Source organism: Gymnogyps californianus, chromosome 1 (genome assembly GCF_018139145.2).
Source record: "Gymnogyps californianus isolate 813 chromosome 1, ASM1813914v2, whole genome shotgun sequence".
NCBI classification, from domain to species: Eukaryota; Metazoa; Chordata; class Aves; order Accipitriformes; family Cathartidae; genus Gymnogyps; species Gymnogyps californianus.
The window spans coordinates 24,416,023-24,442,777 of NC_059471.1; the positions used below are offsets into that span (position 1 = coordinate 24,416,023).

General features: G+C 37.9%; 1 protein-coding gene across 2 annotated transcripts in view; it reads left to right on the forward strand.

Annotated features, from left to right (window-relative positions):
* FRY (FRY microtubule binding protein) overlaps positions 1-26,755 on the forward strand; it is a 176,810-nt gene that overhangs the window by 38,683 nt on the left and 111,372 nt on the right. For both annotated transcript variants that reach the window (XM_050901481.1, XM_050901473.1), the window contains exons 3-10: positions 10,105-10,158; positions 18,861-19,000; positions 20,986-21,076; positions 21,478-21,557; positions 21,672-21,752; positions 23,365-23,533; positions 26,006-26,098; positions 26,193-26,291. In XM_050901481.1, coding sequence (XP_050757438.1) covers positions 10,105-10,158; positions 18,861-19,000; positions 20,986-21,076; positions 21,478-21,557; positions 21,672-21,752; positions 23,365-23,533; positions 26,006-26,098; positions 26,193-26,291 — 807 coding nt within the window. The remainder of the gene's footprint in view (positions 1-10,104; positions 10,159-18,860; positions 19,001-20,985; positions 21,077-21,477; positions 21,558-21,671; positions 21,753-23,364; positions 23,534-26,005; positions 26,099-26,192; positions 26,292-26,755) is intronic.

A 26,755-nucleotide genomic window follows, 5' to 3' on the forward strand; every position in this document is an offset into this window, starting at 1 on the left:
AAAGCCTTCAGATCAAGTCACCTGGGGACACGTCTGTTACGGTACAGTTACAGCCTTTGAGATAAACACATAGCCAAGAAAACCCAAAAGAAAGGAAGTTTAAAGAAAACTACTGACAGTCATCAGAATTTCTCAAGTTCACTTTAAAAATGTACCTTTCCTCATCTTTTGGTCTATTCTATGAAAACAGATGCATAGTTGATGACAGTAAGTAGCTACCTGACGTTAAAGCAGCAGTGGCTGTGAGACAGCAGACCGTTACCGGGGTCAGTAGCTGTTGTTTATCACCCCCAGCTGTCTGAGGCTTAAGAGAAATGTGGTTCCTGTTTGCAGAGCTCTCAGCTGTGCCTGGAGCAGCCCTGCAATTACAAGTCTAAATTTATTCAAATCAACTGATAAGGGCTTCCTATAGCTTTGATTAAATTAGGTCACATATTACTCTGAATGGGTAACCAGCAGTCAGGGCCCTGAGGGCACTGATAAGCCTTAATGGCCTCCTCTGGGCCTCACCCACCCCTGCCCAGGGCCCCATTACAGCCCCCAGGGCAGTCAGTCCCTGCCACAGCAACACCACAGCAGGGCCAGTCTCCAGCTCCCCACAGCCCTGCCCGGCCTTGGTCCGTCCCACAGAGGTGCCTGATGGCTGGGGCTGCCCCCCCGCCTGCCCTGCTCCTGGCTGGGGCGGTGAGGCAGACCCTGGCTGCCAGGCCCTGCCCAGCTGTCCTCATGGCGAGCCCCAGCTGCTGTGGCCGGCCCTGCTGGGCCCTGGCACTAGCGAAGCCATGTAAGCACTTCAGCAGCTCGCCTTGCCGTAACTGAAGCATGTCCTGCTTAATGTTTCCCATGGAGATTAAGATACTGGGAAAAGTGTGGGATCACGGGCAGTTCTGTATCAGAAACAACTGTGAGTCTCTCTCTCTGAGGCACTGAGCCGTGCCTCAGTACTCGGTAGCTGGTAGGATATCTGTCCTGCCTGGTCTCACAGTATTCTGGATGTCTGCATACAGACAGGCATTCTGCATTTTTCTCTGATATACCTTTTATCAGAGGTCTGGTGCCAATCCTGTATTTTCATTCCCAAGGCTCGCAAATGTGGGAAACTTGCCCACCCTTCCTGACCTCCCTGTTTTTATAGCATTTTACCAGTTCCGTGTAAATATAATAAAAGAAGGAACCTCATCCACTGCTTGGAACACGGAGGTCCCCTAAATCCTCGCAGCATTGCTCTCACCATGGGCAGGAGTTTCCCTGAAGGTGAGGACAGCACTCTCGTAATAACTCAGAGAACGTGGTGAGCTGAAGAGGGAAGCTGCACATCCTCCATCCTCTGCAGGAAAAAAAGCTTCCTGCATTTGTCTGTGTGTCCTTCTTGCATAGAAGAAATAACTTCGCTCATCGTAAATCAGTTGGTGTAAAACTCTTTGCATATAGGATTGAAGTGTCAGTTAACTTCTCTGTTTAGGAAACAAAGATGTAACCAAATGACCAGGGTACATCAAGGTCAGGGAAGAGCATCCTCTCACTGTCTTCGCCAGGTCTCAGAAGTAATATGTCAGAGATGGAAAAGAGGGAACAGTACTGTTCAAGTTACACACTTTTGACTGTAGTGACTTACTTTGTCTCCTAAAACTATTTAATTTACCACTGGATCTTTCAGTGTTTCTATTTCACAGAAGTCGGCTGTCACAAACCCCTTCTCTTCATAGAAGTGATTATTATATGCATGCTCCTGAATTACTTTTTTTTAAAATACATATATTGGCTGATTAAGAGTGCCTAGCTGAGCCACCTTGGTAAACAGCTGAAACAGGGCTTTGAATAGCAGTTTCACGCGTAGGTCTTAATGTGGATGTGAAAGTCCAGATCTCCGTTATTGTTCTTAGAATGCTAAAAATAAGTTATATACAAATCACTGTATCAAATGCTTTTTCAGATCATCATGTTTATTCCAGTCCCACAGGCTCATAGATAAAAGATCTTGAACTCTCATACTGCATCTCATGACACCACTCTTGATTGAAGCCTTATACAAAGTATCATTAATTACTAGAGTATGACTCCAGAAAACCTTCTTCCTGGCTTCATGTTGAAAGCAAGGTGGAGATAGTGTTTTTACGGAGTATAGCTTGCTCAGGGTGTCTGTATTTTGAGCATGTTCTTGTTCCCATTATGGAGAAACATTTTTATGAAAATACATTGTAATGGATCTCAGCACAAACAACAGAAGAAGAAATCTGTATTTACTTTAATAGTTTTTGAGAAGTAAATCCTATATATCTTGCTCACCTTGAAGAAAATTCATCATATAAGTAAAAAAAACCTGTCTTTTTTTTGTGTCTTGCTGCAGTCAGGCTTTGCAATGTAATAGCCATGTTGTTTTCCAACACCGCAACAGTTTATTGCTGCTGCTTCCTACGACAGGCCTTTCTCATTTCATTAATACTGGTTTAGTTAGTTTAGGAATGACTGACTTAAAACGGTTTAAGGTTTTTTTGAGTATTCAAATTTGTAGTCAAATACAAGTTTAGTCGGTAACTCTTTTAGGAATGTAAATCACTGAATCTGTAATGATTGATTATAGGTATAGAAATTGGGAATGTTGATAGCGTCAAACTTAACCCATGTAAATCATTAGTTGGACTTGAGACTACTAATAAACTCAATCCTGTACCTAAAATTAAATTAGCACTGTCTCAGTTAATCCATTATATTAACTTTATAGTCCTTCCCCAAGCTGTACAACATGGTCCCTCATGAATTTTCATCGTAAGTAAGGATGCCACTAAAACTGAATATATTCTCTGCCCCAGCAAATTAGGTTTCAATTAACAAAATTTTATTTTCTTACACTAGAAGTTTTTAAGTCAGAATCAGTCTACTAACACAGGTTTATGATGGAATTATGGTGTCAACATTAAGCGTCCACACTTTGTTTCTAGATGCTCTTTTTAAAATTATCAAACTTACAGGTTGTAAAATTCACCTCTTTTTCTGTACACTGTAGTACTCGGGTAATTAAAATCAGGGAAAACAAGGAAGGTATGATGATATTAGCCCAGACCTTACAACTTGCATGTATTCAGACAGAGGATTTTGATGTGTTCATTAAGTTACAATTTTAAAAAGGCATTCCTATTAACGCAAAACTCTGAAAATAAACAGCCAATAGAATTTCCTTTCTTACTTGTGCTAAAGTCTAACTCAAGTTTCAGTAGTCATCCTTAGTATTCTTTTTAACTTTCCAGGTTTTACAAAAGCATGTATTTAAAATATTTCTTTCAGAACTGGTCCACTGGTAGCCATCAGCTTATTTGGGCTTAAAATACCTTACTAAAAGGAATTTTTTTACTTCGTAGCTACAAGAAAGCACCTTACTTCGCAATGAAAAAATATTAGAGAAGATACAAATGCTGAGAGCAGTAGGTTTTTTGTTTGGGTTTTTTTTTGCAGTTACCCGTATATCTGTAACAGCACTTAACCTTTGTTTAAAGTTTGTGACCATTTATTATCAACACCGAGTTGAGGGCATGTCTGGGAGTTTTTTTACTGATCAAGTAAGAATGTCAGAGTTCTTGAGTTGTTTGCTCAAGGTAAGCGAAAGAAAGAAAACTTTCATATTTGTTTTTTGTGAGGTTTTTTCTTAAGTTCCATGTTATTTTGGGAAAGTTGCAGTGCTAATTTTTGCACTGTGCATCTAATAGCTTGGAAAGCAATCTCTATTTCAGTGGGTTTGCTTTTCTCTTCAGTCTGCTTGGAATTTACTCCACTTCCGTGTAGTATTAGTACTGAAAGTTAATTTGCTACTTCTTTGGCTTGTTTGGCCATTTTTTCTCATACATCAGTTACTTCAGATTAAACATTCTTATGACCAAATTTTCTGAGTGTCCACATTTTAATTTTCTTAGTGGACAGCATAGGTAAAAGATGCCTTTTGCAGAGAATGTGATAGTCAGACAAAAATTAGCCTGTAATACCTGATGTGATGACATAAGCTATCATCGAGTCAGAACAGTACATGACATGGATGCCAAAGAGGTGAGAGTCAGAGCCAGTGAGTGAAAACCTCTGTTTGAAGCTAAACTGATGTTTTCATACACAGTTTTGTATTCAGCAGTACAGCAGTACTGGGCACATCCTTTTCCACGTGAACAAAACAGAAGAGCTGTTACAAAGAAAAGAGCAATTGCATGAAGAAAGAATAAACTGAGTAATACTGAGCCTGTCTTCTAAACATGCACCTTTCATTATTTTTATGCAATAACTGTAATGACAAGGAGGTTTTTGACCTGAGTTTGCTAAAATAAAAATTTATGGGAGATGTAGAATATTTTTACATATATATCATAGCCACTTGAAATGTGTTTTTTTTCTTCATATGAAATACCATGTACAATTAACATTGCTTTTTTACTTAATTTTCAAAAGTTACATGAAGTTCATCAGAGTTTTCTGTAACATTTTGGGGTCTATAATTTTGTCTTATGCAGAGTTGTGTTTTCTTGAAGCTATATTATCATATCTTTTTTATTATGTTTGCCTTTAGAATTTCCTTTTGGTGTATGCTTAGAATTTCAAAGGCTAATAAAGGAAATCCCCTTTTCTGTCTATTTTACTATCTGCGTACCACGGTCACTGACACAGTCTCTTAAAAGAGGTATCTAGCAGCTAATTGATGCTGAGCAGAGCAACAAGAGAAATCAAAGATTCTGTTGTCATCCACTGAACTGGCAATTTATACTTTTATGCATGAGGACCTGCTGACTTGCAAAGAATAGTTGTGAAAACAGAACACTAATTGCCTGTTTCATAGGTGGGAGACATTTGAGAGACTATCAGAGTAAACAGAATGTGCTTTTGAGTCAAAAAGCTTGGCTCTCTTAATTGCTTAGGTATAAATTAGCTAGGCTTCCTGGGGTGGTGGGGGGAATTCCCAGATAGTAAAAAGGTAAATAAGAGATGAAAATTATTTCCCAAGAAGTTCAGGACTATTTTCGGTACAATGGCTTTTTTATGGGACCATAGACTGTTCTATCCATTTATGAGAGGGCAAAACAGGAGTAAATACTTGCAAGTTCAGCTGCATGAACCTGCTTAATGCAGGATCAGCATAGATCCATTCTGGGAGAGAGGAGGCCGGAGCACACAGCCGAAGCGGAGACAGGGACCAGACAGACAAACTGTCCCTTTCAGAGGCAACTGGCTGGTAGGTCAGCTGCATCTGAAGAGTAGGTGCTCCTCTGTGGAATAAAGTTTCACGTGCCCAGCCTTCAGAAGCAAATTGGCATCATGGCATTTTCTCCTAGATGATACAGAAAATGGTTTACACACCACGTGAGCACAAGAATGACAGCGATATGTTTTCTGATCTTTGTATGTGCAAAATAACCAATGGCAATATTAAAAATTAAGCATGTTTGATCCAGCTATTTTTGGAGCAGACCTTTTCCTACAAAACGCCACTTTCCTTTCCTGCTGAAAAGAATATAAGACAAAGATGTTCAATTTTTTGCAGCGCTTACGTGATGATTCGGCATAAGCAGGAAAGAATTACACTTGGGGATTTTTTGGTTCTTAAGATTGTGCTTAAGTGCATTTTATATATATTGTAGCTGTAGTAGTTGAATGTGTCTACTCCATTTTGTGTGAAAAGGTCCATTCTTCTGCTGTTTCTTTTTGGTAACTCTTCCATCCCAGCAGGCTACTCAGTAGGGTATGTGTGGCTGCTTTTTAGCACGCAGTGCAAAAGTTACATTTTGTATCAAAATATGCTTTCACCCTCCATGCTCTTATAAAAAGATGGGGTTTATCTCAGTCATTAATACAGTATCCCATCATAGTTCAGTAGGAATAACGTGTCTAATGAATGGTTGCTGAGGTTAGAAATAACTTTAAAGGGCATTATATATCATAATAACATGATGACATAGTGAAGCTTAATAGGCACTACAACATCCTTTTGTTTTCATGTTTCCCTGAATACTCAGTTCTGTGACAGGTGGTCGAGAAAAGCTATTCCTGTGTAAATTTACCCAATTATATTTGTGTAGCAGCCCTGAAAAAGCATTAATGTATTAACTATTAAAAGTAGCTGACAGTCTTTGGAGAAATGTTTTAGTGTGCCTATGTGAATAGAGGGTTTGGCTGATATTTTTTAGATAAATTATAAATATTATATTTATTTGATGAATGCAAATGTGATAAAATATACATTTGCCATTACATATCCAACATATTCTATTTTATTATATTCTATTAATGTTTTCACAACAGCAATGAGGCAGAGGAAGGAAATTAATTTTCAGGTGAGCATTTTGTTTTGTTAGCATTAGTGATGCAAAAAGTTTAGATAGTTTTATTGAAAAATGATAGTTTCAAATATTAAATGCAACATTGTCTTTGCTGATCTTTACTGCTTATCTCTAACATGTATTCATATCATGGGAGTTTCCAGCATGAACAAATACAGAGTATACAATTGAAGGCAGCACTTCAAACAGGAAATAAGGATGTTTAACTTAGTGATTAAAAATGGAAATGTTATTATTGAGAGTCCATTCTTCTGAAATTTTCTGATGTTTTTTATAGCCCAGAAAGCTATGGGCTCTTTCAGATTAATCAAAACTTTCTTTATTCATATTTTGTGGTTGTAGGCTTTGGCTCCAAATTCAGCCTACCTATTCATCCAAGATTTGGAAGACATTTCTGTAGAATGTATTATAGCTACAGAGACTTAAACAGAGTCAACTCATAATATAAAAGGGCCTCTTTGCCATTTCTGAATTGGGTGGGCAAGAAAATAAATAAAAATAAAATAGTGCCTTGAGGCTGGAAAACATTTTTAAGATTTTTTAAAATACTTTTAAATAAGTGTATCTCCAGGGTAAATAGACTGCTATGGAATCTATTGCTCAGAGGCAGTTTCACTTTATTGTACGTTTTAACCTTGCCTTTGCCAGTCCTGAACCTTTGATATATAATGAAAATGTCTACCATGAGTATAAATATATTTTATGTAGTAGCTGCCATAGCAACGATGTTGAAAATACTGCATGAAATGAAATGGTAAGATTTGTAAGGATATTAGAACTAAGTGGTGTAGAATAGGCAAGTTGTTTACAGTAGATGAGAAGAAATGATCAGTTGCATAAAGAAAAAATACTGTTTTCAAAGGACACTTCAAGCACCTGCATGTAGTTGAACTGTCTTTGAATTTACTCAGCAGTGTCTTCCTGGCATGGTCACTTGTTACCCTCATCATGCAAGCAATCATCCTTTTATATTTTAGGAGCTCTTAGGTACCAAAAAACATATTTGTATCTGGCCTTTCATCTTTATTCAGTTCGTTATCTATTCAGTATTCATCATTAGTAATAAAGTAAATAGTAATAACTTCTACTTTGAGTTTTCTCAAATCTCCAAGCCCCAAATACGATTTTCTGTGGTTATTGCCATTCACTGCAGGGGTACAATGAGTTGCTCTGACGTGGGCACCCCACTCCCAGAACAGGGACGTATGTACAGAGACACTTGGCTTCACGGGGTCAGCTTGGGTCCAGCCGGGCTGAGCCGTGGCTGCAGTCACTGCAGGCAGAGTCAGTGGCAGCGCCGTACTTGGAAAGAGTCGAGGAAAAAGCAGCAACAGCAGCAACCCGAACAGGGGGACTAAGAAAAGGCAGAGAGAGCTGCAGGAGCAGCTGCTGCCTGGCAAGAGCGCGAAGGAGAGGGGAAGCAGCAGGAACAGCAGTAGGTGCAGGATGGGATAAAGGGGAGAAAAAGGCCTCACTTAAAGCCCTAGACTGGAGACATTGAGAAGTTATGGCAGCAGAACCCTTCCTGGCTTTTGGTAGGTGTCCTTGGCTGGTCTCCATCCCAGAGCTGCCTTGTGCTGCGACCAAGTCTATTGCATCGCCTGTGAACGGTTTCTTTAGGTGAATGTACCACAGTTTGGGAAGCCCTGGTCTTGTCGCTTGTAAGAGAGCAAGAGATGAGTTGCACTGCCTTGTCAGAATGGAGGCATCTTCACTAACTCAGAAGCACAGCCCCTGGGGAAGGTCATCATCAGAAACTGAAGTATTTGTGAGGTGTGTGTGCCTCCAGAGATAGGTAACAGGTGATTAGGACATTTTCAGGATTGCAGTTCCAGACCTGGGTTCCCAGAGCATGTTTTGTCTCGTTTAATTGTGTCTACCTTACAGATAAGCATGTGATGAGGAATCCCACACCTCATTTCTGCCTGAAACACTGAATGCATTTCTGCAGGATTTTAGATACTACTCCGAAAGCCAAGCATTGCAGTGTTGGGCATGGGAACACAAACCTTCTGCATGCTGAAGCCCTTTTTACTGAAACAGACCTTAAGAAACTTCTCTGTGGTAACACAAGTCTTCTGTAACAGAATCAGAAATTTAGTAAAAAAACCCAGGGTTGTGTGTTGGGTTTTTTTCTAAACTGCACTAATTCTCAGTACATTGATTTGTCCAGGACCCATGAAAACTTAAGAATCTTTTTCCTTTTAAAGAAGTTGAACACTCCTCTTGAAAGATTATCTGCTGTCCTTTTCAGTGTGCTGCAACAGACAAAAGAAGTATTGTCCTCCCATGAGACACAACTAGGTAGGGTAGCACCGAGTTACTGATTGAGGAGGAGGACTGCGAGTGGGGTAGTGTCGTGTGTCTGTTTCTGGGCTACAAGGTTTTACTGTGTCTGTTCATCACCAATTATCTGTCATAAAGTTCTAATTAATAGTTTTTGTGCCCTTAATGTAACCTGGAGGAGTCACTTTAGACATTAGAGATAACAGTGAAAAATATTGATGACTGTCCTGGATAAATCAGTGACTCAGTAGAAAACATTTTGTTGATTTTTCTATTTGGTAGGTAGTCAAGGGATACTGCGGTCACCCTGCAGCAAGCCTCCTTGCCAGCTGGCATTACAAGTGGATCAGCATAATTAATTTCAAAATCAGTCAGCAGATTATACTGGGCAACATCTTCTCCAGAGAGAAACATTAAATAATAGAAATCTTTGGACCGCCTCAAGTCTCTCCATTATCTCAGCAGCTTTACAGATTTCTTTGTTTTGCATCTCACATCCCCTGGCAGTGATGATATTTTGCCTGATACATTAACAGATGCTGATGAGTGTAATAGTTTGCTGAAAGCTGAACAGAAAATCTCATGGTGAGCTGGTGGGAGAGCCCTGATCTTGCAGCTGTAGGAGAAGAAAGATGCATGATTTACGGAAGAATAAGGCGCTGGCACATTTCAGACACCAGCAACAGTAGTACAATTCAGTGCAGAATTGTGATGGTGATGGTGACATGTTTTTCAGACTGTCATCTGCCTTCATGTATTGTTTATTTTCGTTGTGGTTTAGGAGATTCATGTTTTGTATACTGTTGCATTTATCTGGAGTACTGGACTATGTACTTCTACATGCCTCGGTAATTGAGCCTGCTTGGCAAAAAAGCCATAAAGGTGAATGCATGTTCACACATGGGAACTCTTACTGATTTGGGCAGTTCTCCTTGGCCTTCCCAGGTACTCTGAGAATGTGTCCTGAAAATTTGCTTCCATTCCAAAAATGTGCTCTTTTTTTTTTTTTTTAATAAAGCCATTTTTTCCACAATTATCTTCCTTAAAAATTAACTCTACGGTATTTGATTGTTCTAAAATCGCCTTCCTTTCAGCATGCACTGCATGATGCACTATATCTATAAACATTTTTGTATTGCCTGGTAGTATTATAACAAGAAGGTACATCACATGGCTAAATAGAGCTTCTTGGTTACGTATTAGAGGAAATACCAGGTACTTTTTAGGATTTTGAAAGAATTTATCATCAGTGTGAGCACCGAGTAACTCAGGTGTAATAAATGGTTAATCCTTTTCTGTCTTGGAAAGACACTAAAGACACTCTGTCAGTCTTAGGTCATATGTATGCAGAGGTCTGCTTTGCATATGAAACAAACAGTATCTCCAGCATGAAACTGATCAGGAGGCAAATTATGCGAGTAAAAATCTAACAGAAAAATAATAGTAGAGTTGATAGAATATATCATAGTATTGATCTTAAATAATATATATTTAATACATTTTCTTTTAGGAGAAGCCACTGACCAAATCTCTGCAACGAGGAGAAGACCCCCAGTTTGATCAAGTAAGACACTTGAAATAATATTATTTCCATTCCTGAGGCTATAAGACAAATACTTGGAAGGCATTCTAGTGTCCTTATACTATCATTGCATACTGCAAAAGCAATATCTCTCAATGTACTTTAGTAGAATGATGAATGCTTTGCCATTCTTGGTTTTAAATTAGGAGGATTTTTCCACTGTTTTCAAGCTGAATATTTTTTTGCCATAGAACTTCTTGCTTTTTACAGTGTATTAGGCACATGTATTATTTCCTGGTTCTTTCCCCTGATGGAGGTTTCAAAGCAAACTTTGTATCTTTTCAGAATATCTGGTGTTTGAAACAGGCACATGGCCCCCAGTCTTTCTTTTATGGGATTTCTCTTATGGTTAATATGAGGGCCTTTAGAATCATTGTCATTGCCGTCAGTCTCATCAGTCTATTTCGTCTCTGTAGCTGTGACCCAGCATGACTTACCTGTATGCTGCACTTCACATAGGCTGAGCCAACCTGTTGTATTTAAAATTAAGCATAAATTCAGTCATCAGGATAAATGCGTATATATGACAAGGTAAATAATAATTAGAGAAAAATGGCTGGTGGGGAAAAAGAATTAAAAACTAAAATAAAATCTATATCATTAATTAGATTTCATTTAATAAAACAATAAAATTGTAATTAATAAAATGAAATTTATACCTGGCATTAGACTAATAAATTCATTATGTAAGGGAAATGGGATATGTATAAAAACAAAACCAACAGCAATATACACACTTTTTAATGATGGTATAAGAGAATTAATTTTTGTCACCAGTCTTTCTTAAAAAAAAAAGCATCTAGAAAAAATTCCTACATAAGTAACCTATTTTGAAATAAAGACAGACAGGTGCTAAGGAGTTGCTTTATGCTAAGTTGCGTAAAGCATGCCAAAACTCACTCCCAACAAAGAGGAAGGATAAACTCAAGGTGTATCATAAGCAGCAAAGTTATTTGCTGCTCCACCATTCCTGCCTCAGCTGCCATTGCTGTCGCCATTGCTGCTAAGTCCGTGGCTGCCTGCACCACTGTGCTGCCAGCGGTGCCAGAAATACAGGACAGAAAGACATAGCAGAAGCAGCAGCAACAGCAACAACTCTGAAAGCCATAAGCTGCAGATACCATATTGATTAACTTAACTTTGGGAGAGGAGATAGGTATGAGTAGGACTTCTGAACCTCAAATGAATTTTACACATTTTTTGTGTTTTCTGGGACTTGCACCAGAAGCAAAGATGCCTTGTGAGACCCCACTGGTGTTCACAAAGGCTCACTTCATAATTTTAGCTTGACAAAGTGACGCTCTCTAGGTTGTTCTGTAGCTGCTTTTTGGGGAGAGGTAGCCTGCTTGGAGGGCTGTTGAGAGCAGGAGGCAAACGGTAGGACTTCTGTGTTGCACTGGGGAGCTCCCTGCCCGCTTCGCTGACCACAGAGAGACACCGCAGGGGAGCCAGCCACTGTAGGCTAAAGGAGGCTGCTTTGTGAGTACTCCCTAGCTGCCTAATGAAATTTTTTGTGGTATTCTGACCTTAATTTTATATATTTTTTTTTCCTTCCTGTGGGAAGAGTGTCACACATAAATGGGAAAGAAAAACAAATTAAGCCACCCATATGCAAACCTTGTGATACTGTTCCTGCAGTGTATTAAACAAACACATAATGGGTGGCCACGATTTGATTAAATATTCATGGTTAAGCAAATTGTTGCCCTTTGCGAGGGAGAATTAGAAGATTTATTCTTGTCCTAGTTATTGGTAAGTAGACAGAAAAGTGAACAACTAAGTCAAGATTAATTAATGAGAACAGCGAATGCTTCCTAGAGTGAAGCAACTGTGTATTTCCTACTGTAGCAATTTACTCTGAATGCTGGGGGAAAAAAACCAGATGCAGACAAAAAACAAAGGCAAATTTTGTTATACACAACGTTTGTATATATTTCTAACTGCGTATCTAGAATCCTGTCTATGTGTAGAGTTGATAGAAAAGTATAGAGCTGAGATTACCTTAGACATTCTGTCAGAAAACCTTGTTTTTAATTCTTTGAAATTTTCCAAACAAACTGTTCAGATTGAAAATTTCAGACTATCTGTCTGCCTCAGCCTGAGTTGTTGGGAATGTTTCCCTTTTCAGGTTTCACATTGTTTTCTGCTTGAACAGCATGATCATTTTGAGATGTTCTAGTGCTCATGGGATTGATGTACACCTGTGATTGGGAGATGGGACCTGAACCTGGCTGATGAGCCTGTTTTCAAGAATATGGTTCATACTTACCAAAATCATTTTAGTTTGGCTAAATTGTAGTTAGATTTTCATTCAAAAAGTTGTAATACACAGTAGAGATTTGATAGAACTCAGTTGGAGTAGAGACAGGAAGATAGAGCAAAAAGTCTTTCTTCACTTGGCATGTTTCACTCTGTAGATTAGGTCAGTACATCTCAGTATTATAAAGCTGTTTTGCAAATGATAACATGTCAGTATTATAAAGTTGTCAGGAAAGTATGAATAATTTTGCTGAGATTAAAAATGAAGGTGTGGTCTACCTGGAAAACTCTGAAGATCATGATTCCACATGATACTAATATCCAAGTAAGAGGGCATGTGCTTTTAAGTCAAACCATTTAAGTTTTATTTTTTAAGTTAACTCAAACATTTAAAGAGTCTATGGGATGAAGGAAGACCAGGTTGATAATCCCTTGCTTCTCCCTTCCAGGTAAGGTGTGGAAACCTTTGGTCTTTGTTCCTGAAACACATAAAGTCATCGAGCAAAAACAGGAAAGCCCACACATGACATTCCTGACACTTTTACTACAGAAATTAAGGAGGAAAAGAGGGAGAATCCCCAACAAACATTTTCAAGGGGTGTTTAATAATTTTGACTTTCAATTTTAAGGCATCAAAAGTGACACACTGTCAAAGGAACCTGATTTTCTTTTTTTGACTTTATCAAAATTATCTATGTTCAATTTGAATGAAATTGATAGGTGATGCTGAGGTAACAACGTCACTGGTGACTTTAAAATATCTGAGCTGCATCTTCTAACTGTAAGTTAAAAAGCAGCAAAAGTAAGGCATGACCTGATTTAAAATTTGCCTTTTGCAAGTCAGCTTCAGAGGTGGAAAAAAACAGCCAAGAAACACCCTTTGCAGTAACCTACAATGAGCAGAATGGAACTTTAGCTACCGAAATAATCAGCATCAAGTTTAACACTGAAACCCCCAAACCATTTAAAACAATTATGAAAGCATTGCTTACTTCCCCTAAACAGCTTTATCTCTGGCTCTCTAAGAACTGGCATTTTTTCCTGCCCATTCCCAAACACCATTTTAGGAATGCTAGTTGTGATGGTGGTGATGGATCGAGCGTCTAGGGACCTGACTGTGCACAGACAGGGCTGTTTCTCTCCATAGGGATGTAGTGTCAGTGCCTCCTGTTAGGCAGACAGTATTGTCCTGTGGGCTCTGTCTGGCTGCCAATTGCATCACCCTCCTCAAACTCATAATAGTATCTTGAGCAATGTATGAAGTAACCTTACTTATCCTGACTTGCAGAATGTCTCACCATTAGCCTAACAAACTGGATTCCTTACACTGACTGTATTTTCCTTTTTAGGTGTGCATGTTTAAAAAGAAAATATATACAGGAAATTATGTCGTTTTTCCATATGGTTTTAAATATCTTTATAGTATATTTAAAATCATGTTTTAAAAGTTCTTGATTAGGCAACTCTAGTTGCCTATTGGCAAAAAGCATTACTGCTCCAGCATTAGCATGCTCTGTGTCCCCAATTACAGAAATGTTATTAAACATTATACTACTGAACTATGACTTAAACTTCCTATTACAGGAAACCATAAAGATGCAGTACATGAAAAGATCAAAAGCTAGGGTGAAAAAACCCATCATTATCCAAGAGGCTTATCCTCACCCAAGGAAACATTTTTATTAGTCTTTTCTCAGCCCCTGCTAAAGTATCTTCTGTTCTTACCACGGTATATAAATGTTCCGTGAACTGACAACACTAGAGGCAGAAAAAGGGCACTGTGTAATCTTGGACCAACCTGCAGACATTTTTCCATATGAAAATACAAAATGAATGTAATGTTTTGGCCATGGAAGTGAAAACTTAACAGCAAGGCTTACTTTCATTTGAAACTGTCTATATGAGGTGCCTGTTGCAGGCGTTTCAGCATAAACTGCACAAAAATTTGTGCTCATTTTAATTATACTACTCTCTTCTTAGAAGTGCACTAGGTTGGAGAATACAGATTGGAAAGCAAAAACATTTAATATTTTATATACTTTTAGGAGATGGAAACAAAAAATATGTCAAGCTAAAAAAAGGAAAATAAAAAGGAATAATAATAAAAAATGTGGAAAATACAAATATAAATAAATAAGACACTAAGCAACATACTACTGATTAAATGTCCCTTTTTCATAACTGCCTAAACGTGATAAATGACATGCTGATAATTATTCCCATCCAATATTATATTTGTTAGAAGTAGTAAGTGAATAATGGTATCATCATCATTGCAGTAGCAATGCAGTTGGCCCCTTTTGTGTTTTCCCTTTCCCTGCATTTTACGCATTGTCCTTCTTCACCAGCAGGACACATGGTAGAGGAAGCATTAGAAATGGTGATGATGGTGTCATAGAACAACCCTTGGCTCCTGATCAGAGGTTTGGGTTCAAGCAGTGTGTAAAGAAGTAAATCTGAAGGCAAAATTGAAGGTAACAACACCTTCAGAACTGAACTTGCTGCACACTAGAAATAAATGGATTTTCATGTAAACTGTTATCCTGGCAGTAAAATAGCTATAAACATTGCTAATATATAAGCAAGTTAGATGAAATTACCCATCTACAAAATTATGGTATTAAAAAATCCTGGTTTTTTACTCACAAAACCAAGGCCATAAATGCAAACTAGTGAGTCCAACTTAGTAGTTATCAGTTTTAACCGTTACCAGGGAGATTTAACTTCATAGCACTGTCCAAAAAATGCTTAGAACAAAGATGTGAATGAAGGGAGATCTACACGAACACAACTGCACTACTTGCTCCTAATGTTTCATTTTACAGATTTTTCAATTAGAGTTGACTTGTGTAGAAATCTATCATTAGCATAGGAAAAATGTTTTGTCTCAAAGGGTCCAACAGAATTAGAGCATGTAGCTGCTTTGATTAGAGCTTAGGGCAGTTCATCTCTCCACCTTCCCCCTGCCCCAGTCTAGAGTATTTGGAATAGGAATTGTTAGCTTTATCTCCTTAAATTCGTATATTGCATATGAAATCCTGGTCTTACTGTGGTCCATGAGTATTTTGCTGTTGATTTCAAGGAGCAAGGATTTCACTGCAGCTGTTATTTTCCTTGAATCTGTATTGTTTGTAGTTATGGGGTTTTGTTATAGACATGCATGAAGTGGAAAAAACGTTGAGTGAAAGGAAGACATTATTGCATGGCTATGGGTATCCTAAATATAGCTAAGACAATGTTTATCAAATTCTGCTTTCAGTAGCATTGATAGAAAGTATAAAATCTCACTCCTAATGTCCATTATTTGGAATCTACACAGCAACAATTTGAAGACAGAATATGCAGACACTGTGCAAATAATAGATTTACAAAAAATAAACCAACACTATGCAAAAATGAAGTGCTGCAATTCTGCATTATTAAAATGGCAATAAAATGCACATTTAACATACACACTGATGTATATGAAAAAAATGCAGAGCCAAGAAATTAATGATACAATTGGAAATTGAATGCAATTTTGAATATATATGCTGTTAAAGCACATAGAAATTCATATGTGAAATCAAAAAAGTAATCAGCAGCTATCTGCTGTTAGTGGAAACATTTCTTATATTTGTATTTTGACAATATAGCAAGACTTTTATGAAAGTATATAAATTGTAGCAAACTATCTGGGCAGAATTTCATTAAATTTACTCTTACATATTAGTCCAAAATAAATATTAAGCATTTACAGAAAGTATATTTAATGCTCTGTGAAAACAAGTTTTAAACAGCTCCCTACTTGTGCAGCTTTCTTATCCTTAAGCTATACAGTAGGTAGTTCATTTATGATGGAAGAACATGATCATTTGTCCAACAAGGACATAGTTGTACATCTGTGCACTCCCTTTCAGGAGCAGCACAGAGCTAGAATTCATCTCACTCCTGGACTTACTTCCAGTAAATGAAAGGGTTGAGTAACCAACGCGTTGGCTAGACTTCCCTCCCTTCCTGTTCCCTGAGAGCCAGGTCTTTGCCCAGTCCACCCTTCCTTCCTGTCTTAAAAGTGCAATGACAGAAAGATTAAAAAAAAGCTATGTTGACCTTTTATCCCTACCAAAGACACACACTAAATTCAGCAGAGAAAGTATGGCTTGAGGAGATTTAACAGGAATCACTTTGACTTTCTGTGGTCAGTGAAATTGTGTAGCTGGGATTTAGAGAACAGCATTGATAAACATGTCAGTGAACGTGCAGGAAGTCCTGATTGAAAGAACTTTTCACTTCCAGTTAAATGTTGTGATGTCTTAAAAGATACTTAGGTCTATTTGGGGACAGACTTTTTAGTAGGACCTGTAGTGATTGGACAAGGGGTAATGGTTTTAAACTAAAAGAGGGTAGATTCAGACTAGATAGAAGGAAGAAATTTTTTACAATGAGGGTGGTGAAACACTGGAACAGGTTGCCCAGAGAGGTGGTAGATGCCCCATCCCTGGAAACATTCAAGGTCAGGTTGAACGGGGCTCTGAGCAACGTGATCTAGTGGAAGATGTTCCTGCTCATTGCAGGGGGGTTGGACTAGATGACCTTTAAAGGTCCTTTCCAACCCAAACTATTCTGTGATTCTATGATTCTATTCTAGTCTTCCCCAGCAAACCCTTTTTCACTGCATCTCATAATTAACAACCGGCGTTATGCCAGCTTCAGAAGAACTTTTGGAAAACAATAGAGAAGCGAATGAAATGTCTAAGCATCTTGAGTTGGTAGTGAATAGTTTGTACTGACACTAGCTAATTCATGTCTTCTAAGTATTTATCTGAAGTCTTATGCTTGAAGGCTTTGGTATAATTGAGCCTGGGCTGCTGTAGTAATTCTTCATGAAAGGCCTCCTGTCACTGCTGCAAGCAGTGCCTTCATACCATCTTCCACAGCAACTTGTTTCATATTTCAGGTAACAAAATATATTGGAAATACTGGATTGAAAGCTTTCCTAAAATACTACTTTTATAGAAACTTTTGTTTTTGCAGGGGCAGTTGTTACAGCTTTCTAATGCTCTGTGTTTAGTTTTAGGCCATAATACATGAACAATAATACTTTGTCCTCAAAGTGTCTCATTAACTTTTGACCACAGCATCACTGTGAATTAAATTCTGAGGCTGAAAAACTGCAAAAGAGATCAGAGTTATTGATCTAAACTAACTGTCATCCACAAAGTTCTCATTTAAGGCTTTATTAACGTTTGGGAATTGTATGTAAGGCGCTTGGTCTCCCAGTTTTGCTGTTGTCTTAGTCACAGAGTTCACACAAGCTTGGTCTTATACGAGACATTAAACTCTCCTGTTGTTCCACAAGCACTGAAACGTGCTGGTTTAAATTTAAGCAGGTGGATAAACCTGATGGAGTTAATGACATAATCAGTGTACTTGACATGAAGTACATACTTCAGCACTTTGCTCCTGCCACTCAGCACTTCGCAGGATCAAGCCCTGCATGATCTTGAGGTGGTCACAAATCTCCAGATCAGTAATTTATTCCTATTTTAAATAGTTGTTTTCGATTTTCTTAGAATGTACACAAATGCTGTAGCTGTGAACATTCAGTTGCAATACATATATAATCTTCTTGTATAATAATGGGGGTTTTTTTCACTCTAGCTTTTGGTCTTTTCATGTTTTGCATCTTTATGGTTTCCTGTAATAGGAAGTTTAAGTCATAGTTCAGTAGTAACAGGTTCAGTAACATTTCTGTAATTGGTGACACAGTTTATACTGAGTGAGCAGTAATCTTCTTTTGCAGTATGCCACTAGAGCTGTTTAATCAGGAACTTTTAAGGAATGATTTTAAACTATGTTTTACTTATTTGTGCACACAAAGACACAGGAAACTGTGAATAATTTCCTATATATAAAAGAGAAGTCTTAAGTTATCGGGTGTGTGAGCCTAATAGTAAGATGGATGCATCTGCACATTCAGTTGGTTAAGATTATTGCAGAGCTTGTGGGGTTTCTGAATATATTCTGAGTTTCAGGAGGGGCATCCAGCAGTCAGATACAACCCATGAAGACAGTACCTCTGATTCATCACTTTTTCTTTCCTTATATTGTGCTCAAACACAAATCAACATTGTGTAACAAATAAAAATAAACCCCTTGATGAACTAGATAGTTTTCTGGTGTGTTGTAAGGTGTGATACACAATTTTAATGCATTTTAGTATCATCAGTGGAAAGACACTATTGACATACAGCTCATTATTGTATTTCTGCTTATGTTTCAACAGGAAATGCAGAATATTAAGTCACTGCTTGTACCATGGATTTCAAAAATGCGATGAAAACAAGAGAGAACATATCTAACCATTGAATTAGTACTTTTTTTTTAAGGAGGAGGGGAAACTTGAACACCAGTTGATTCGTTGATTTGTTGTATTTTCCCCATAGGTAATAAGCTCAATGAGCTCACTTTCAGAATATTGTCTACCCTCTATCCTGCGCACTTTGTTTGATTGGTATAAAAGACAGAATGGCATAGAAGATGAATCTCATGAGTACAGACCAAGAACAAGCACTAAATCCAAAAGGTATGATTTTGAATATGCATACATACATTACTGACAGATTCTAAGGTAAAATGTATTACATTTCACCCATCAGCTTTTGTGAGGTTACAGTTGCTTGACAGTTGTTGTCATCTTTTTCTGCTTGTTCCTGGAACTCTTCCCTCAGCTTCTAGATGGATGGAGTAATTGTGTCTTTAAAATTATGCTCCTGATAGTTCAAATGCTGTTTCTTACTGCTGTTTTGGATGCTGTAATGTCATTTAAATAGTGGTTTGTATAAACTATTTCTGTCTTCTTTACTCGTGTGAGCAGGCAATAATTCTGTGACACTTGGAAGGATTTTTTTTATACAGCGTGCTGTGTAGTCATAGAAATTTCACATACACCTATCCTCAATCCAAAAAATTGTGAATCAGTCAAAGAGCTTTAGCAACATTGACTTAGCTCTTAAAACAAACAAGCAAACAAAAATAAAGACCCCAAAACAAATATATTGATCTCTTATGATATCAGTAGTTCCTCAGTGATATGGCACCAGATTGGCCTTGGTTCATGTTGAGGTCTGACGGTTTGGTACAGGTATATTCTTCAAACTTATGGTTTTTCTGAATACTTTGGTACTACATTTACACACTTTAATGAAGCAGCAGGAGAGTCGACACTGGCAGACCTGGCATTTGGAAATGCATAGGCAATTCTTCACATTAGGATTAAATTATAATCCAGTAACTACTGAAGGCAATAGTTGCTGGAACGGAGGGGTAGGAGCTAGTTTTAGATGTCAAGGTAGACATGAACCTGAATCAGAATCTTCCAGACTCTATGTCAGTAGAAGTAGGCAATATGAAGGCATGATTCATCAATTCGATATCTGCTTTTGGATGAGATGAATCCTTGCCTTGAAGTGCCTGTGTCTCTCAACTTGTTACAGGACCACCTGCTCATAAATAGATGTCTTCAGGACATCAGGAACTCCACCCAAAATGTAGTTGAAAGTCAGCTTAGCAGTGAACCAAGGCCACTCTGTCAATTGATAGTGTTACAGAAAGAACGTATAAGCAGTCCTTTCTCCAGTTAATGTGAAACCAAGAAAACCAAAATGCAAATAATTTATTTCATCACTGATCAAGCAGAACTCTTAAATGCTTGTTTTATTATAAGCATATAAGTACAATTTAAATCACTAAAGCTCTTAATGTTTATAAGACGTGCTGAATTTACGCAAAGAAAAGTCTCACTGAAGTCAGTGGTAACTGCTTCAAACAGACTGCAGAACTGTCCCTTTAACATTCAATTTTACAAAAAGTATTGTATATTTCATGTTTTCTTTTCAGTACACTTTGAAACTGTGATCAGGTGATCCAAATGGATATTTTTTGTATTTGTATTGCAAGCTACTTACCTCAGACATTTATTTCTCTGTGTTGTTCTGCACAAGGAATGCGTTTGAACGTTTGACAAGTGATGCCAAAGTTAAAAAAATAACACTGGGACAGTTTTAAAAAGAGAATGTAGTTTGGTTATGAATTCTCCATCGGTACTTTTAAGGCATTTTTCAAAATCTAAAGTCTAAATACAAATTTGATAGCACAAAATAATTTATTAATTTTTCCTCCGAAGTGTAATTGAGAACTGTCTAAATGGTGCCATCAGCAAGGAAACTGAAATGAAATCCATTTGTTAGAATATAGAATTGAAAAGTTTCCTTGTTTTTGTTTTGGTTTTTTTCTTGAAAAAGTTTTGTGTTGATCTTAAACTGGAAAAAAGGAGGAGGAAATGGAGAGTGACATTTAAACATTTGAAAGAAGGTGAAAGAAACAAGTTAGATTTGGTCTATTTATCTCAGATTTTAAGAGCATATCAGTGCGTTACTTTCTGAAATGCTGGACTGCAGTTTAAAAAGTAGAACACAATCCCATTATCTGTATTTGTGTAATTGAAGAAGGCATATAATATGAATTATGACACATCTCCTGAATATTGTGTTTCCTGGTTTGATTTTGCAGTGATGAACAGCAGAGGGACTATTTAATGGAGAGAAGAGATCTGGCTATTGATTTTATTTTTTCTTTAGTATTAATAGAAGTTTTGAAACAGGTATGGAGTTCTTAAATTATCCATTAACTAATAAATGATGGAAATTACCAATACAACCGAATTTTAGGATTCTTCTATTTCCATCTTTAAGAGTCTGATAAAAACATGAGATACATCCTGCATGCTTGTTCATTGCTGTCTTTCTTGCACCTGTAGGATACATAGTATTCTGTGCTCATACAGACTTCACTTTGCCAAGTCTTTGGAGCTAAAGTATTTCTCTTCAGTACTAAATAAACTTTTAAATGGCTGGCTCATTTCAGCTTTTTTGTTAGCTAGACGCTGTTTCAGCTGATACCATATTTCTGTGTGGAAGATACCCATGAGTAATACTAGCACTAAGGTATACAGCTTGGAGTGTAATATATGTGTACTCGTTATGTTTTATTTTGTGTTTTCAGATTCCACTTCATCCTGTAATAGACAGTTTGGTACATGATGTTATTAACTTGGCTTTCAAGCACTTTAAGTACAAAGAAGGGTAAGGCTCTTTTCATACAAAAATTCTATGAAAAAATTACTTTCTTAATTTTTTAATAGTAGGGTTTAAGGAGTATGCTTTCTCAGCCAAGAATTCTTTCTTGTCTCTTGCTAGGTACCTTGGTCCTAACACTGGAAATATGCACATTGTTGCGGATTTGTACGCAGAAGTAATAGGTGTTCTAGCTCAAGCAAAGTAAGCAAAATTGAGTATCGTATTTCCCCCATAAATCTGAGAAGTTCTACTTGCTTAGAATGTGATTATTCTGATTTTCTCACTTTCTTAAAAGATAGTGTAGGAATAAATCATTTCAGCTCAGTGGCCGTCTATTCATCCAGATGTTCTAGAGCATAGAACTCTAGGGAAGCACAGGCTTTCTGCATCTAGTCCAGTGATACTGAATAAATTCAGCTCAACTACAGCAGCATTATTTTTCTTATCTCAGCAATGACGTCTGTGGAAATCCCAAAGGGCTGAAAAGAGCTATTTTAATTATTTTTTTCCTATATGCTATTTTTTCTCTAGCTGGGCAAACCTAAAAATGGCTGTCTTCCAACATAGCAACATTTTTAAGTCTCTCTGCAGTTATTTCAGTTCAGAACTTAATGCAACTGCTTCTGAATCCTTCATCGTGCACTTCTTAGAGCAGATAACATAAAACACTTTGTGGATCAGGTCTTAAATTTTGAATCTGGAAGCAGACAGATTCTGAAGCTGATGTACCCAATATAACATCTCATCATACGCTTACACCACAAACTAAGCAGAGGGTGAAATTTACTGCCCCAACACAGTGATCTCTGTCTCCTGACTTCTTGGTGTTGCTGAGAGTGAGTCTGCTCTACAAAACCACTCAATTTAGCTTGATGAAGCCAAAACAGTTTGAGTTCCTGGAAATCATATAACTTTTACAGACTTCAGCTAAGACCTTACCTGGGCTTCTAAATTGGCTGGGTTAAAGGCAAAAGGGGAAGTGACGTCTGGATCCAAAGCTTCAAGTTGGCTGTCAAAGATAAAACATACCCGTTCTCCATAAATACTGCTTTTCTTCTCCAATTCTGAAGGGCCTTGCTAAGATGTTACTGCCGCTAAAGGGCTTCTTCCTGCCAATCTGTTTCTTTCAACTCTCCTGTGTTCTCTATCAGAGGTGATAACAAAAGACTGTTACGTGCTACACCTGCCCATGAAAATGACATTCTTTTCATTTTGTCTCAAAAAGGACAGGAGGTCCTGTTGGATGATCTTCCTATATGTTATTTTTATGGACAGTGTGTCTCAAAAGACACCTCCAATAGATTCATGGGGGAGATCAAAAATGGTCACAGACCCCTCCGTCCCAAGTTGTTTTAGTTAATGCTCAAGTGTTACTGTAATGGCTGTTAGAAAAAACCTGAAGGGAGGAACAGCCTATCTGAATATTTTCATGGTTATCATTTAAGCATTTTCTTTTGAAAACATTGCATGTACTTGCAAGAAAACTTTCATCTTGGATTTTTGAAAAACATGTGAGGGGGTTATTCTAATGATATTGTTAGCTCTTATGTAAAAGAGGGGCATGGTAAGAAAATAATTTGAAAGATGTGGTTATCTAAAGGGACTGAGATCAGGCTGTATGCTTCATTTTCTTTTCTGAGTTTATCAGAAGTGAAAGAAAACTAAACAAAAGAAATCTATTCACATACTGGCTGAAATGGTATTTTACAACCGGAGTTGAATCTTCTTTAGGTTTTTCCCCATTTATATACCTTACAATACATTTCAAATATTGATGTGTACTTTTTTGTAACTAACCAATGTGAATTCATAGATTTCCTGCTGTAAAGAAGAAATTTATGGCAGAGTTAAAAGAGTTACGGCATAAAGAACAAAGCCCATATGTAGTTCAAAGTATTATCAGTCTTATAATGGGAATGAAATTCTTTCGCATTAAGATGTATCCTGTGGAGGACTTTGAAGCTTCTCTTCAGTTTATGCAGGTAAAATTCTTAAGTATATAACTGTGGTTCCCAGACCTTTTAGAATGGGCTTCCCTTCATCTTTCCTGTAATATTCCAGGAGATTTTCCATGTGTCATTCCCACATAAATGTATGTGCAGCTACTTTCTGCTTGTTCTGAACCTCAGCGCTCCAGTCTCCAGTCTCTGGAGTGTATCATTCCATACCAACTTTTCATCAGCCGTATACCTCTAGTCTCTACATCTCGCCCTCCAACAAAAAAAGGTTTGGTTTTGTTGACCCCAGACCTTCCACTCCGCCATCCCACAGCTGTTCCTTGCCCTGTGTCCCTGCCTAGCTATGTCTCCCTAGCTGCTCGCTGCCTCCAAAGTGAACCTTCCTCCATTGACACAGTTGCCAGAGAGGAGAGGAACTTCTGATGGAGAAGAACACAGAGGGAGAGACAAAGAATTGAGACAAAAGCTGGATGGAATTTCCCTTGGATGTGTTGTCTCCTTCCACCACACCGTCACCCCCCTTCCTGTAGGGTACATTCTGTACCCACCCAGTTTGAGAGCCACTAGTACAGAGCATGGTTTGACTATCATGAATGCTTTAAATTAATAGACTACATCATTTTGTAAAAGGAAACAAAGTATTTTATGTTTAAACATTTTAAGTCCACTTTCTTGCTGCTAATGTACAATGGGTTCTGTTCCCATCAGCAGGTTTATTTAGCTTAACCTTTTTATTCCCCTCTTTTTTCTTGGGATCACCCTCATGGCTACATGGTTTGTAGCCACTCATCCAGTAAAATACATGTTTTATATAAACCTCCATGTAAAAATCAGCTTATTGATGGTGTCAATGGAGTAAAAAATCAATATGTTAGATGCCCACAAGAAAGGATTTGACATTGGAATACAAATACACAGGCGTACAGACACACAGAGCCATTTCTCTAAGTCGTGAACAGGAAGCACATTCTATTTCAGTTTTGCAATGTGTTTTAAACCATATTTAACAAAATATTTAAAACATATTTAACAACACAGAAACAGCTCATTTTTCTTCTTACCTTACGCTTCATTGTATGAACACGTTAGTATGTGTTGACTTAATGTAAGTTATCCATAGCTGGCAAGATATCAAAGTAGTGTGTGTTCAGTGCACATGACTAATATGAGTGAATAACTTTGTGGCACAGCTTTATGGCACAGCACTGCTGGGATCCAGTGTTCACTGGTATTGAAATCAGTGGTAAAGCTCCCGTATAGCAGAACTCAAAATTTGGATGCAAATGATCTCTACCTTCCCTGACTAGGGTATCTCAGCACGAAATTAATTCTTATATATACTACAATGCATCATAAGATGCACTGTGTATGTAGGAAACCCAGTTTTGCTCAGTTTGGTGAAATACAGTTTGATTCTTTGGGCGATTCATCTGTTAGTTTGAGTATCTACATGCAGTGCTTCAGCTACAAGCTCTGTCACACCAGCTCTGCTCTAGCAGAGAGAGATACTTTCAAAGGGTGAGCTAATCTCAGGAGCGAGCTCCAGAAGAGCGTTTCTTCCACCACATAGTGCAGAAGCAGCTCAGGAACGCTACTGCCTTTGCCTAGGTGCCTCAGCTGTGTAGCAGAAATGGCTGGTGGTGTAGAATCCTGATTGCAGCCAGGAAAAATTATGCATGGCCTGAAGTGTAAACTGCTCTGCATGCATGTGCAGGAAAAAAATGTCAGCAGGGACCTTCCTTGTAAAGTCAGTGGCTGTTTGGGCCTTGGACCCAGAGAGGAAGAAGTAACTGGAGCAACATGATTTGTTGTCCTCAGAGAAGTTGTACAGAAACACACGAGTGGGTGGATGGTTATCCCCCTCCCTCACTTCTTGAGCAGCACAGCTGTGTGGATAATAGTTCACTGCATGTTTTGGACAAAAGTACATTTTTACTTTCTCTCTCAATCCCCAGTTGCAGGCTGGAAATTGTGGTGGTTTGCACCACAGGTCTCATCCCTCACATAGCACAGTTCTATATTGACCCTTAATCTGCAATGGATCCTAGCAGTGAAATTTATCCCAAAATATTTACAGTGAGATTGTTCCTTGCCTTGAGTATCTTACCAGAGAAGTACATTCCTTTTCTGGCCTCTCAGAGCATTGTGTAAAGCAGTCCATGTGAGCTGTTACTCCTGCTCCTGAAGGTATACACAGGGAAGGCGTGAGGTCAGCCCCTGAGTCCAACTCCCTTTCCATCCCCAAAACACCACCAGGCACAACTGGAATCAGTGGAGAGTTCGTGGATTATCATGGTTAGATTAACAGATACTTGATCTTGACTTACGTCCTGCTTTGTGCTTGCTGCAAAATGCAGATTTAGAAGTTACTAGACAAATGTTTTCTGTGGGATTTGCAAGATAAAAATAGTCACTGACACTTGATGTGCATTCAGCAAACATTTAGAGGTCTTTTGATATGCAATTTATGTTTCTTGGGTTTTTTTTTTGTTTTAGGAATGTGCACAGTATTTCCTTGAAGTTAAAGACAAAGATATCAAGCATGCACTGGCAGGACTGTTTGTTGAAATTCTTGTCCCCGTAGCTGCTGTGAGTTTATTTTTTAGGTTGTTTGCATGATTTCTTTAAATTAGATAAAACAGCTTGTGAAATAGTGTTTTATTAACATGAAATTTTCTTTCAGGCTGTTAAAAATGAAGTGAATGTCCCCTGTCTGAGGAACTTTGTTGAAAGCCTATATGATACAACACTTGAACTTTCCTCACGAAAGAAGCACTCATTGGTTAGTAACCATAAGAAGCGAGGCTAAAATTCTTTGTCAGAAATATCTCTGAGCAAGACTCTTGGGAAATTGCAAAACTTTTTTCTGCTTTTGACTTTATAACCAATACATTTCCATTTGCAGGGAAGGTTATTGTGTTTGCAGAAAATAACCATATTTATTTTATTCAGAATATGATCTAAATTAGTCTGAATCAAACAAATGTTTTCAGCTTCTGGTTCTGTGATTATTAAATGGTTAGGTTTTCTCATACTTGTTATGTGTAAACATTAGGAGGAGAGGAGAAAGAAGAGAGTTCACTTCTTGTCAAGCGAGAACAAATGAGGCATGTGGGAACAACTCTTTCACGGGGCTTAAATAATACATTGTAAGAACGAAAAAATGTATAACACATGCCCTTTTAAATCCGTAACTTGGCTACTGTGCAGCTCCCTATTACATTTTTTTCTTGTGAGATGAACAGT